This window comes from Diabrotica undecimpunctata, chromosome 5 (assembly GCF_040954645.1).
Source record: "Diabrotica undecimpunctata isolate CICGRU chromosome 5, icDiaUnde3, whole genome shotgun sequence".
NCBI classification, from domain to species: domain Eukaryota; kingdom Metazoa; phylum Arthropoda; class Insecta; order Coleoptera; family Chrysomelidae; genus Diabrotica; species Diabrotica undecimpunctata.
This window is the reverse complement of record NC_092807.1, coordinates 53,647,208-53,661,818: the sequence shown is the minus strand read 5'-3', so window position 1 is coordinate 53,661,818 and position 14,611 is coordinate 53,647,208. Positions and strand designations below refer to the sequence as shown.

The 14,611-nt window shown below is 31.1% G+C and overlaps 1 protein-coding gene across 4 annotated transcripts in view; it reads left to right on the top strand.

Moving 5' to 3' along the window:
• The window catches only part of LOC140440631 (uncharacterized), a 188,195-nt gene that overhangs the window by 111,401 nt on the left and 62,183 nt on the right, over positions 1 to 14,611 (top strand). For all 4 annotated transcript variants that reach the window (XM_072530999.1, XM_072531002.1, XM_072530998.1 and 1 more), the window contains exons 4-5: positions 3,693 to 3,769; positions 14,139 to 14,341. In XM_072530999.1, the coding sequence (XP_072387100.1) occupies positions 3,693 to 3,769; positions 14,139 to 14,341 (280 nt within the window). The remainder of the gene's footprint in view (positions 1 to 3,692; positions 3,770 to 14,138; positions 14,342 to 14,611) is intronic.

Below are 14,611 nucleotides of genomic sequence, written 5' to 3'. Positions count from 1 at the left end.
CTCGTTGTAAAAATTTATGATCTCTGGCTTTCCATTAACCATTGTATTGGAATGATTCATAGTTGACACTAACAACACTGCACAATTTTTCTTAGAAACAAAAGATACAAGGCTCTCGCTTCCTGTAAAACCAAATAAGGCAGAATTAGGTGGTCTGTTTTTTGGGGTTGAAATTTAGCAGGAACCTCTCTTTTATTTCTTTTTAGAGTTCCAACATATGAAATTTTATGGCTTCTCAGTTCTTTTATGAGCTCAATGGACGAAAACCAATTATCTGCTGTTATGTTTCTATTTGTATCAGAAATTGGTGAAATAAGTGTCAAAACATCTAGAGTGGGGATGGATAACTTTTTTGGATTTGCTCTGCGTGTATCTTTTTCAGTATATATAAAACCATTTAGCAAATAATGTGTCTTAGAGTAAAACACTACTAAACACTGCATTTTCAGACCGTATTTGTCTGGCTTATTTTTGAGATACATCCTGAATTGGCACCTTCCTCTAAATGCAATAAGCATTTCATCTATTGTGAGATAGACACCACAGCTATAATTGGACTGGCAATGAATTATAAACATATTAAAAATATTGGATATAGCTGCCAGTTTATCTCCGTGCGCAATACGTTATTATCTAGTAGCTGGGTCGTCAAAACAAAGGCTTCCAAGCAAAAAATAAAATCGGTTTAGTGACATGGTTGCTCGAAATATATCACGACCAGTACCATTCGTAGCAAATAAAGACCGTAAATCTTCATTATTGGATTTAAATACCCCAGCTAAATATATTAAGCCTAAGAAGGCCTTTAATTCAATTATGTCAAGATGATTGGTATATTGACACGATAAATTGTGTAAATTATATTTAGAAGCCATATTAGTTATTCGTTCATTGGTTTTCTCAAGAATTTCTTGCAATATATCGTGGCTAATAATACATTCCCAAGCATCAACTGGTTTCTCTGGCATACTAGCTCGAGCTTTTCCAATAACACCAGGTAAATAACTAATTTACTTAGTAATTATACTTACGTGTACGAGAAAAGGTGGGAGAAGTTTTAGACCACTTGTACCTATTTTTGCCATAAAACACATCCCTTGAGTCAGCTGTACTACTTTCTTCATCCGAATATTCACTACCAGTTTCGGAATTATTAATTTGCCAATTTTTTTTGTCATCATCGTCCCATTCTTCTTCACTGTCTGTTTCGTGATCTTTGTGTTCACTAGCCTGGTCTAAAAACTCACTGTCACTATCTAGTCCATTGTCCATAATTTTTTGTCCCTCCTCTTTAAGTTCTTTCTGTGTCAGAGGACGTTTATTGCGACTACACCCCGCCATTTCAAATTACTCGTTAATTGCACTAGAAACACTTAAACCATAAGAGGGTTAAAATTGACCCTATGCGTGCCTAACTCTGCAGTAGTAACAGATAAACTAACGGAATTTTCGTAAATCTATAAATCACCTACCGGTCGAAAATTAGCAGAAAGCGTGCAATGCTCAATCTATGTTTCGGTAGCGAAACTTGGCATTAAAAACGCGGGGTGTCAATTTTGACCCCGCCATGGTACTTAAGGGTTAAAAATATACTTTACCGCTTTATTTTCACAAATATGTTAATATAAAAGAAACTTAAGTAGAAATAAAAAGACTTATCACCTCAGCTCAACGACTAGTAATATCAAATGCTACTCTAATGTTCTAAACACCTTAATTAAACCAGAATTACATAAGATGGGTTTCAATACCGTCTCTAAAATAACTTAAGAGTAGAAATGCCTAAAAGCAAATACAATTGTATTGTATGTATTGAGTTTTAGAAATCAACTATTTATCTCACCCTTAGAGAATATGTCTATTTCTGATTTTTCCATTCTCTTACGACATTACTACTTACTGGTTGTACCTTTCTCGGTATAGAAGGATTAAACTGTACAAAATGTAAGACTATTGGTCACCAGGAAGTAGAATGCTTTGACCAAGGTAATTCAACCACTTCTAATTCAAACCTATAAACCTCCCAAAACATGTTAACTACAGTAAATGCTTCTAATAACCAAACAGATCAAAGAATGCTTTGACAAAGCTAATTCGACCACTTTTAATACACACCCAAAAACTTCTCAAAACACATTAAGTACCGTGCATGCATCTGATAACCAAACAGAACAAACTATGGAAACTACAACAGATAATAATTTCCTCCTTAAAAACCGTAACATCATCGACCTCTAACAACATCAACAATCTTACTCCAGTAGAAATAACACCATCCCTAAGTATCACAAACGTTTTTAATCAACTAAAAAGGCTCATTTTATCTTCTCCAGATATTAACGAAAATATTCCAAAAACCGATTCACAGATCTTTACTCCTCCTGTAATACGTAAACTAAAGAAAAAGTCGAAAACGTCAACGAGAAATTCTCGCGAACTTTTAATTTCTCAAGAGACAATAAGAGACAAAATCGCAGACAGATCACCACCACTTATCCTAAACTATAATGAAATAAAATATGTGACTTTCTGGAAACACACTAAATGCCAAACATCCTAAAATAATTTTAAAAGATTATTCGAACGAAACTACTGAGCTAATTGAGATCCTTAATTTTGTTTACTGTTATACCTATTCTTCTTGACTGGCTTTACAGTTCGGGTGGGTCTTCGCCGTATTCACTATAGCCCTCCATGTTCTACGACTTTGCGCTTCATTTCCATTGTACCCCACTTCTAGATAAATCGGCTTCAACATCATCCTTTTATCGTTTTCTCGGACTGCCTACTGATCTTTTACCATCTGGTTTTTCAAAAAGACTGTCTTTAGCAGTCTGTCTTCGTCTAATCTTACCACATGACCTGCCCATATTATCCTTTCACCGATTCAGCATTGCAGCGCCTTCTCTACTCTCCTGTTTTTTCATCTCGTTCCGGAAACGTTCCTTTTCAATACCAGCAGCTTATTTTAAATACCAGCAGCAGTCACCCTTACTTGTTGCATTTACACGGGCTTGTTAAGGTTGATTAATGCTTTAATGCTCGTGTTTTAAATAACACGACTTTTATTACTAGTTAATGAACTAAATTATTCGTGCATAATGGATGAGTTAGTAGAGCTCTCGACTAGTCTAACAAGAAAAAAGAAAAAAGTCCGAGAAGTGGAATAGAAACAAATCTAAATTAGCAAGGTTAGTTGTCAGTACTCTAAAATATTAGTAGATTAGCCTTACCAAAATTGTTTTTTCTAAGTTATTTTCACTACATTTTTATTTAACTAGAACCATGAGAAATATTGTTAGCTTATGAAGAATAAAAAGCTAATAGTACTTTTCCTGTGTAGATACTCTGCGAAAGGTATACTGGATTTTCCTACTTGTAACCTTGATGGAAGAAAATTTCAATGTACTACCGTTCCTGTCCAAAACATTAGACGTTTCCATGAAAACTTCTACTAATAAAAACATAAAGTTTGCCAAGATAACTTTATTCTGAAAGTTATCTCATCAGTCGAAGTTAAAAGAAGAAGACCAATTTCTGGACGATACAAAAGATAACCTATGAGGACCAAATATTTTATACCCCGGAAAACATATATACACATATTTACAGCACAGTTTTATAATATTTAATATTTCAATCCGTAACTTAAAGTTCCGTAAATATAAGTTAATTTTCTTTTTCTTTTTCAGGTTACTTATCGTACTTTACACGTCTCTTGTATTCATTTCAACATATTTCGATAAATACAAACAAAATCAGTTTAAAGGTAAATCATACGTGTTTTTATATTATAACGAAGTAGTTTTATAGATTTTATAGAATCTTCATGCATCTCTGATTTTTCTTTTCATATTAAATAAATTTTTAGAGTTTTTTTAAATGTTAATTTTTTGCTTATATTTTGCTTATCTATCATTTTGTTTTCACCACATTAAAGCTTAAAATAAAGCGCATTTTATAACAAACCGGTTTCAACATTCGTCTGAGTGTAGTTTTTAACGTGATGGGAAAAAATTAAAATATTAGCGGAACATAGCGTAAAAATTTAACTTTTTTAATAGATTAATAATTTATTACAAAAATTGAGTTAAAACAAAATGCATGGATGCCTACATACTCCATTCAAGTCGTCTCTAATTATATACCATATAAGAAGAGATGAGATGCTCTCTATTTCAAATTAAGGGTTTGTGGAGATGGATATAAGGAAGTTAACAAATGACAAATGTCTGCACCTTTAAAAAATGTTAATAAATATTGCCAAATGTAAGGATATCCTGTGGATTTCGGTGAGCCACTCTGTACGTATGTAACTAAAAATCAGTATTTCGACACCCCCATCATTAGATCTATTTTCAGATTTTAACACAGGCTAATTCAGTAAAAAATTGCGCACACGTAAATATAAACGGGATAGTTTAATTGTCAATAGTTTCGCTAATACTCCGCTAAAAATAGTTATTTAACCAACAAGTGTATTAATAAGGGCGATTACCAATTGAGATATTTTAACTCGTGAGCAAAGCGAGCGCGTTAATGTTCGAGATTGTTAATCGCAATTTTAATTCACGAGTTCGTTACAAAACTTTTACGTCGACTGTACTTTTCAGAAATAAAGATATCTTAGTTTAAATATTTATTTACTTAACGATAAACAACAATTTTTTCAGCTTTCATTGACTTTATTCAAAGTTTCCTTAGTGGTAGTTTTATTATAGTAAACATTAATACTCGAAATGGTGCAATTACTGAAATTAAAGGAAGATATTGATAAATGATTATCTGCTGTATAGCATTTTGACAAATTTATATTTAAGTCTTCTTGGATCTCTGTAAATTCTGTGATAGAAGAAGTTAAATTCTGGTGGAGTTAAATTAAACTCTTCGTCAATATCCATCCTTTGATTTTTCAAATACACAGAATTTTAAACAATAAAGTAAATAATGACATACAATGACAGATAGTACTAACTACGGCTACTTCATTTTAATTTAATTTTTTAGTGGTAATATAAATAGGTATATGTTTGGTTGCCTACACTACAGGTCACTGCGAATCACAGAGCGTTTATTTATTTACGCAAGCAATATATGTTGTGTTGCCTATAATAAAATCGTTCATTAATAGAAAATTATTCATTAATAGGGGTTATTAATCAATGATTTTGAGGGTGTTAAAATTGATTGATCATAAATGGACGGTCGGCGGAAAAAATACTTTAACCTGCGGATGTCATTTTATCGCGAAAAACGCAGTAACACTGTTACTCTCTATGTCAAATATTTAGTTTCTATATATTTGACGATTAATAAGGTTGTTAAAGGAGTTACAGCTTTGTTGCACGTATGTTTAATTTATATAGTAATCAAACATGCGGTGTATTCCGTAAGTCAATCTTGTTGTATGAATAGTTTACCGGGGAATCTGATACGCTATATGAATTTCTGCTTAGTTTGTATTCAACTAGTTACAGTAGGTATATTCCATTTACGTGAATGTAACTTGTTATGTGTATATTATTTAGTTTAGTTGATTAGTTTTGACTATAAAAGTGTTTCAATATCGAGATATAAGTATTTTCAAAATGAATCGGAATACGCATATATTACATTTAGCTTTGAAAAATAGTGAAATAGACGCTGAACCTGATGAGTAATTATCATAACCATACTTTTGTAAGTAAAAATACGTATTTTATATACTATTATAGATATGGAACAAAATTTATTTTCTGGCGAGATGGAATACTTAGACATTGTTGTAAAAGATTGTGATTTCACAGAAAACCATTTATATGCAAATAAGACATCATATTATGTATCATCTGATAAAAAAATTATTCAACATAGCAATGATTTATTCGAATCTAAAAGATACTGCCTAGATGTAGCAAATTTCTAGACCCAAATGGTAGTGATATAGAGTAAAGAGCCTATATCTGCTGATGTATCCAAATATGTATCTTCCAGTTCTGAAGGTATGATATCAGTTTTTAGAACACCCATTGCTATTTATTTTTTTCTTTTTAATAGATGACCGAAATTTAGTTTTGTTACGAATTGTTAATTTCTGTTTCTATTGTTATTCTGTGATCTTCAGGTAGGTATACAAATAGTTTTGTTGTAGAAAGTAGCTATTCGGATGTACCAAAAGAAAAGAATCTACAAGAAATAGATGAGTTTGAACCAAAAACAAACCTAAATATAAAAATCAAATATAGTGCTACTAATATAGAACAAAATTCGCATAAGAAAAAGAATCGAGATATGCCGGGAAAATGTACTTCTGATCATTAGAGGACAAGCAATACCAACAATAAAAAGTGCAACTTGAATAAAAGGAAAACAAAATTAGGATTGGCATTCACGAATCAACGAGGTCAATAAATCCGAGAAAGGCGAATGAAACCAGGGTGTACATAGAACTGTTCCAAAAAATGTATTTAAAAGTTATCTTTAAAAATGGGAACCCAGATTTTTTTTACAATTTTGGGCTCTTGGGAATCATGATCATCAAGTATAGTTTATAAATAACTGTGTTGAAAGACTACCTAGATATAAGCAATAGGTGCAACACTTGCAACTTCAAGTCCACTGGTCATATAAATATTCATTTAATTTAATATAAATTTATTTAAACCCAAGAAAGATTTATGCATAACATGTGATATTTATAAAAGAGCTTCGATTGAACAAAGAAAAAGACACCCTTATTAATTTTGACGTAGATTTTAAAAGTAATAAAGTAAAATGGTCACAAATTAAATATTTACAGATACGCAATGAAAATGCGAAAGTAATTTACATAAATTATGACGTTCTTATCAAAAATAAATACTAATTTAAAACAAATGCCTGTAACTGAACGTTATTTATAAGCGAGCGGTTTACCCCTCAAAAGACGCTTAGAAACAGAATATACCGACTAAAATTCTTTTTGCATTTCTAATGCACCAAAACTTTTTTATTCGATTCTATATATTTTTCCAAGATGAAATGTATTTTTTTTTTTAATTTTACAAGTGGGCCGGCAATTGTTATTAACAAATAACTTATCCAAAAAAGCAATTTCACCGAATTGCTTCAGAATCAATTTTTTTAGGTGTATCTCATCAAAATAAACACTTTGTCTCTCTTAATAATTTTTCAAAAAATGCTTCCTTTTCGAGTTATTTGCATTTTTTTGTTGAAAAAATGCCTTAATTAGTGATTTTTGGGATTTTTTTTCTAAAAAACTACTAAATGAATTGCAATTCTACAAATAGCTTTATAATCTTTAAACCGTCGAGTACGAGTTAGAATATTTTGACAAGGATAATTTTTTTCTATCTTGCTAAAAACGTGGACCCAAATATTTCGAATATGCCTTTCGAGCAGTCTACCGCTAAGTGTGTACAGCGGTTGCGGCGATACAGGCGTGCGGCGCGTAGAAATATTTGGTTGAATTTAAAAAATTAATTCAATACAAATATTACGTACAATTTATTAAAAAAAAGATATTTCTTATTATTTTTATATAGACATATTATAATTAAAACAATTAAAATTAATTTTTTACAATGCTATAATATTGTAATTTTTGTAGGCATATTCGAAATATTTGGGTCCACGTTTTTAGCGAGATAGAAACTATTTATCCTTGTCAAAATATTCTAACTTATACTCGACGGTTTAAAGATTATAAAGCTATTTGTAAAATTGCAATTCATTTAGTAGTTTTTTAGAAAAAAAATCCCAAAAATCACTAATTACGGCATTTTTTCAACAAAAAAAATGCAAATAACTCGAATAGGAAGCATTTTTCGAAAAATTATTAGGAAAAAAAAAGTGTTTATTTTGATGAGATACACCTAAAAAAATTGATTCTGAAACAATTCGGTGAAATTGCTTTTTTGTATAAGTTATTTGTTAATAACAATTGCCGGCCCACTTGTAAAAATTAAAAAAAAAAATACATTTCATCTTGGAAGAATATATAGAATCGAATAAAAAAGGTTTGGTGCATTAGAAATGCAAAAAGAATTTTAGTCGGTTGATGCTCTGCTTATAGGGGTAAACCGCTCGCCTATTAGCTAGGAAGTCAAAAAATAAATTAATAATGAGCGTATCACCATGACAGATATACTTCCCGTTTATTCTAATTTTCTGGCCATATCTAAAGACAACTATAAAGATTTAAACAGTCTTTGTAAGTCAAATGTCATTCCCGAAATGTATAACCGTTACTATATAAATAATATACTAATAAACATATTCAACAATAAAATTCCAAAAAAAAAATTTGATATAATTATTTTAGTTTGTTCATAGTGATTATTTTGTTCGTAGTGGTAGAATATTGTTGTTGTTGTAAAATTTATAAATTCCAATTAAAATTGTGAAAACTACCAGTTGATATTTTGTTTAAATAGACCATAAAAACGAATTTTCTCCTATTTAAGTTGCCAATAACTTGAAACATACAACCTTTTAATGGTAAAACTAAAAAAATAATTAACAAGAAGAGTGTAACCTTTTTCTACGAAGAGTCATGTTTAATCTCAAAGTTGTATCTCAATCAAACTCAAGACTTTCATTAGTTAATATAATTACAAAACATACATCTTAAAGTAATCCCTCATTATGTTTAATCATTTCGCTACAAATATTTAAAAAAACATGTTTTCGTTTTTTGCCTCTCCTGTAAAATCGCTAAAAATGAATTACACACAACATATGTATATATATATACATATATAATTATAATTTATTCTCTTTCAGCCCTGAAGAAGCCAAATTAATTCTCTTTGGCGAAAACGTTCGGCGAAACAATTGATACACATTAGAGTATTTCTTGCAGATTTCCCCAATATTTAAGAGTTTACTATACATATATATATATATATATATATATATATATATATATATATATATATATATATATATATATATATATATATATATATATATATATATATGTACCATAGATGTAAAAGGTAGTAACTCCATTTTTTTTTTAATTTGGACTTAATACTTTTGCTAAGCTTACCATATTCAAATTTTATTTGTGGTAAAAGATGGTATAGGAATTATTATTAGTGGCCTATATATTCGTATAAGAAAAAGTAATATATCCTTTGGAGAAAGAGGTAAAGCGTAGAAACTTGGATTTGTTAATCGGGTGCGCTATTTTGTGCCCAATTTTTTTTCGAATGAGTTGTACGCAATGTTTTTAAAAACAATATTATGGGAGGCTTTGTAACACAAGATCTTAGGTGAAGGCATGAAGCATTTAACAAAACACCTGAAGCAGTTTTAAATAAAATACAATAATACATTCAGTCGTTTCCGTGCTACGACAGTCATTATTCTCAATCAAAAACTGCAAAAATTTAGCACCAGAATTAAGCCGTGAAAAAATGTACAAATTATGTACCTTAAAGTGTGAGGAAAACAATATTTTAAAGAATAAAACTGCTAAATTATAGCTTTATACAAAACTTTTTAACACCGATTTTAATTTAGCATTTATATCGGTTTCGGTGGAAAGTGTTCTACTATAAGTGTTTCGGTGGACTTGCGATCGTTTTATTCTACAAATAAAAACTGTTCCAAACAAGAAACAATACCAATATAGCAAAATTATGACCAACATCTTCCAGATGCGGAAAATTGATAAGCAATTAAAGCCAACGATAAATAGGAAACCAAACAATCAGCTGGGAAAACTAAAGTTATAATGTGTGATTCACAAAAATGCTTACCTACGCCTTGTTTACCCAACAATAAGTTTTAATTTTAATTAAAGTTTTTACAAGCTTAAATTATGGACTGTAAATTTCACGGCATATAAATAAATATACAGAAAATAAATAATAATGATATTACCTTATCTTGGAATAATCCCAAACTGGAAGAGGTGGCCACGAAATTGCATCGGCATTGACTAAATGGGCCATCTATGACAGTTCTGTCACAAACTGATGTGGATAAATTGGTTATTTGGTCAGATAATTGCCCCAGTCAAATCCGCAATGTTATGGCATTAATGAGCTATTTTTGGCGTTTGAACATCTGCCCTCATTTAAAAGTAATTGACTATAAATATTTACTGAGAGGACTCAGTAAGACTGTACTCAGTAATCTCACTTAGAAGCTGACCAAGTGCACGCTCTAATTGAAAGATCTATAGAAAAACAGCCAATAATTCAGATAGTAACGCATTGGGACTGGCAGAAATAAATCAATTCAGTGGGTGATCTAGTAATTAAAATGGACAAATATGACTTTAGAAATTTTGAAGTAATTTACTCTCAATCTCAATCCTCATTTATCAGTAAAAAGAAAAATACTGTTAGAAAAAAAATGATGATTTTTTGATTTCAAACGTAGTCCAATTCTGTGTAAAAAAAAAGACACACTAACTATAATTTTTTATTAATAGTCTTTTGAAGAAATTACACTTAAAGAATGGTACGCAGCTAGAAGAACAGCAACTGAGACCAATCTTTCGAAACAGCTACCACTACGTTATGAAAAACCGAAAGATATAACACAAAAGAAAAAGGAATATTTACTAATATCTTTACAGTAGATCCCCGGTCAGTTTCATGAGTTTTATAGGAATTTAGTTGTCACCAGTCAAAATGTTAGTGATAGCGATAATGAATAAATGTTTTTTATCATTTTTGTGTTTTTATTTGCGCTTACGTAGGTACTTACTATTTTCTACACTTTCTTATCTGCTGGTAAATGCTGAGGCAAAAGACCTTAAGGCTACGGCTCCACGAGCGACAGATTGTCGCTAGCAGTTGCAGTAAAATGTAGCTTGATAAATGAAAACAACAGCAGTGATACTGAGTGGCTCCACGCGCTGTAGATTGTCGCTTCGTTTCGAGACCGAGACGCGTCGTCAAGGTCGTGTCGCGTTCGAATAGATCCGGATCTATTTTTTAGCAGTAATTTGTAGCGCGTTTGTGTATCCACTAGCAGTAATTTGTCGCTTGTAGCGGTAATTGCCATTTAATCGGATATTTTTGTTCTTGTTTGTTTATTTCTCTGTGTTTGTTAAGTTGTTTCTTTGTTTTTATAAATTACTTTAAAGTTTTTTCATACAATTTTGTGTCTCAAATCATAACAAAAAATTATAAGTTCTAAGAAAGAAATAAATCCAATATTTTCTTTATCGATATTCTAGATAACAAAAATCAATGAATTCTTTTTTTTCAATCATAATTAACCGTATCAAACTGTATTTAATAATGGATGCCATTATTAAACAAGAAAAAGTTGAATAGAGAGAATAAACAGTTTTTATTGATTTCCCGAAAATCTATTTTTTGGATTTCCTTCTTCAAACTGGTGATTCATTTCTATATAAGTGGTTGTCTAAACATGTCTTAAAATAAAATTTTAATAATTATTGTTTATAGTAAAATTTTATTATCCTTCAGTACTAATGTTTCGTTTTCGATAGCTTGGCGTGATTCATAAATAAAAGAATGCAACAAAGCAGATTTTATGTCGCATCAGAATTTTTTAAATTATTGTAACATAAAAAAGCAAGTTAGATATTGGAAAAGAAAGATTCATTACATCGACCCAATATGATAAATGAATATAATCGACATATGGGAGCCTTCGCCGTCGATCTACTTGATAATTCAGTAGCTAATTACAGAATATGCAGAGGTAAGAAGTGGTGGCGGCCCCTTTTTATTCTAATGAAAGTTAAATAGTTAAATATTTTGTTTTTTTTTATTTTTAGGTAGATACATATATGGTATATATTAGGTATATGATTATAAAATATGTAATTTGAAATCTTACTTTAAGGCAGGTAATTGCTAATTTTTCTTCTGGGCTTAGGCTATCACGCATTGATGTATCCTGTTTTCGTATGACATCTTCTATTTCACATAATAAAAAATTAAAAGAAGACAACGACATCCTGTAATATTCAAAAAACTTGTCAGGATATTCTTTTAATTTGTTGTATAAAAGAAAATTTAAGACAGCGCTGGAGGAAAGCACAGAAGCCATAAAGATAAATGGAGAAATAATTAATAACATAAGGTATGCTGATGACACTGTGATTCTAGCAAGTAGCATGGAAGAACTGAATTGCAAATGAGCAAGATACAAAAAAATCGGTTGCCTGTAAAGTCGGTTTTACGGGCGAAGATTTTACGTGACAACGTCTTTTTCTCGGTAGAATATTTATTGATATGAATATTATTAAATTGCACAATAGGAACAAGGAATTGAATGAAAATAAGAATTGCACAAATTTTAACTATAGAAATATATTTTGACTAGCAATACGCGCTGTTTCTTCTCAATCGACTGAATTACGATTGATTGCAGAGTGATTTAAACTAATAATTTACTTAACACTATCAACATTTGTCAATAGTATGACATAACCTATAAACTCAGTTTCTCAACTTTTGTGTCAATCTTACAATTAATCAATCAATCATAGTTTACGATAATGAAATATTAGTGTACAATTATTTACCTTTATTGTTGTAGTTGTTGTAAATGACGAATCTAAGCACTCCACATTTTCACTACAGACACAGCTGACGATACTTTAACCACACGTGTGAACTTATATTATGACGCTTTCTCGGTTTTCCAACGCCAAGAACGCTCGAGAAAGACAGAGACACAAGCACGCACCGATTCAACGCGCCTAATTCTCTAGTGCTGCGCGCGCAGCGAACCGATCATGTTTGAGTGGGAGAGAGACGCAAGGCATTCGCCGGGCCGGCGGACCTCTCTCTCGTTCGGTGACTGATCGTAACAGACGTGAGCGGGCGTTACACTTTTTCATGAGTGACTCCGAGCCACAACCTAATTTAAGACGTTGTCACGTCAAAAACAAGTGCACAATACGGACTCAGACAAAATATCACAAAAACCAAATGGATGTTAGTAAGCAAAACCCAACAACCACCACAGCAACTGATATTAGACAATTAAAGAATTGAACACGTGGATTCGTACATCTACTTGGGAACAACAGTTAACTCAAATTGGGATCAAGCGAAGGAAATACGTATAAGAGTTGAAAAGGCAAGAGCATCGTTCACTAGCATGAAGCAAATTTTCACCTCTAAAAGCCTCACCCTACCTCTCAAAATTCGACTTCTGAAATGTTATGTATTCCCGGTTTTGTTATGTGGAATGGAGGCGTGGACAATGATCACAACATTGATGAAAAAAGTAGAGGCCTTCGAAATGTGGGCTTACCGACGTATATTACGTATATCCTGGACTGAGCACGTGACCAACGAAGAGGTACTACGCCGGATAGGTAAAGAGAGAGAGGTAGGAATAAGTATAAAGAAAAGAAAGTTGGAATACTTGGGTCACGTTATGAGACATAATAAATATAGAGTACTACAAGTTTTTAACCCTACGTCGACGGCACAATGCCAATATTAAAGCAACTTTTTGTTGAAATTATAGATTATCCATACTATATTATTGTATTATCGGTGTGAATTTATTTTACTGCTATATACACGGACATTATATAAACGGACAAGATACCACTGATTGTAGCTGCGTCATATTAACGCTTATGGAGCCACTACAAGACCAAAACGCGGCAATATGCGCGCTGTAAACTGTCGCTCGTGGAGCCATGATTTTACTGCTTTACTGTCGCCGTAATTTTACTGCTACTGCTAGCGACAATCTGTCGCTCGTGGAGCCATAGCGTTAGTCACAATATTATCCAATATATAAACAAATTTTTTATCATACTAGGACAATATTGTTTAACTAATATACAATGTTACATATATATAAATACAAATTTTTATATGTCTTCGTTGCAATAATTTTCTGGAATTCATCTTATTTACTCATTATCTCAAAACTTCAGTAAATGTACTTACTACCATTTATCTCTACGGTACAGATATATATATATATATATATATATATATATATATATATATATATATATATATATATATATATATATATATATATTATATAGTTAGTAGTAATTTGGTATGTATCGGCATAGCTCGCAACAAAAAAATATAATAAATTATTTGTATAAGATGATAGGACATTCACATTAATTCTTAAATTGTAGGAAATCATTATATTGCTTTAAGTTTTTCTTTTATTTTTAGGTTATCCCAATAAGTTTCTACAGCATTTTTCGTTATATCGTAGCTGGAAAAATAGAACGGATATTTCCAAAAATGAAGATTACCAAAAACTACTATCTATGCAAGGTTTACGAGTATATATGATGCTACTAGTTTTCTTTCTACATTTTACGTTTATCTATTTTAACATTTCCATAACGAATCCTGATTATTATCGAGAAATTGTAAGTTGTTTTTATAATTATAATAATTCATAATGCCTTTTAATAGTACTTATCTGTACATGGTTGGATGTCTAAAGAGTGAACACACTGCATTGTGAACTGCGACTGCATCTGCAGTAAACAGAGAACATCTACCACAGTTTGTAGACCAACTGTAGGTAGACATTTTTTATAAAACTTTTGAAGTTTATTTCCAATTTAAAAAATTTGCTTTTGAGATAATTTATCATTTAACAGAACAATATTTAACAATAACAAACTACTGTAATA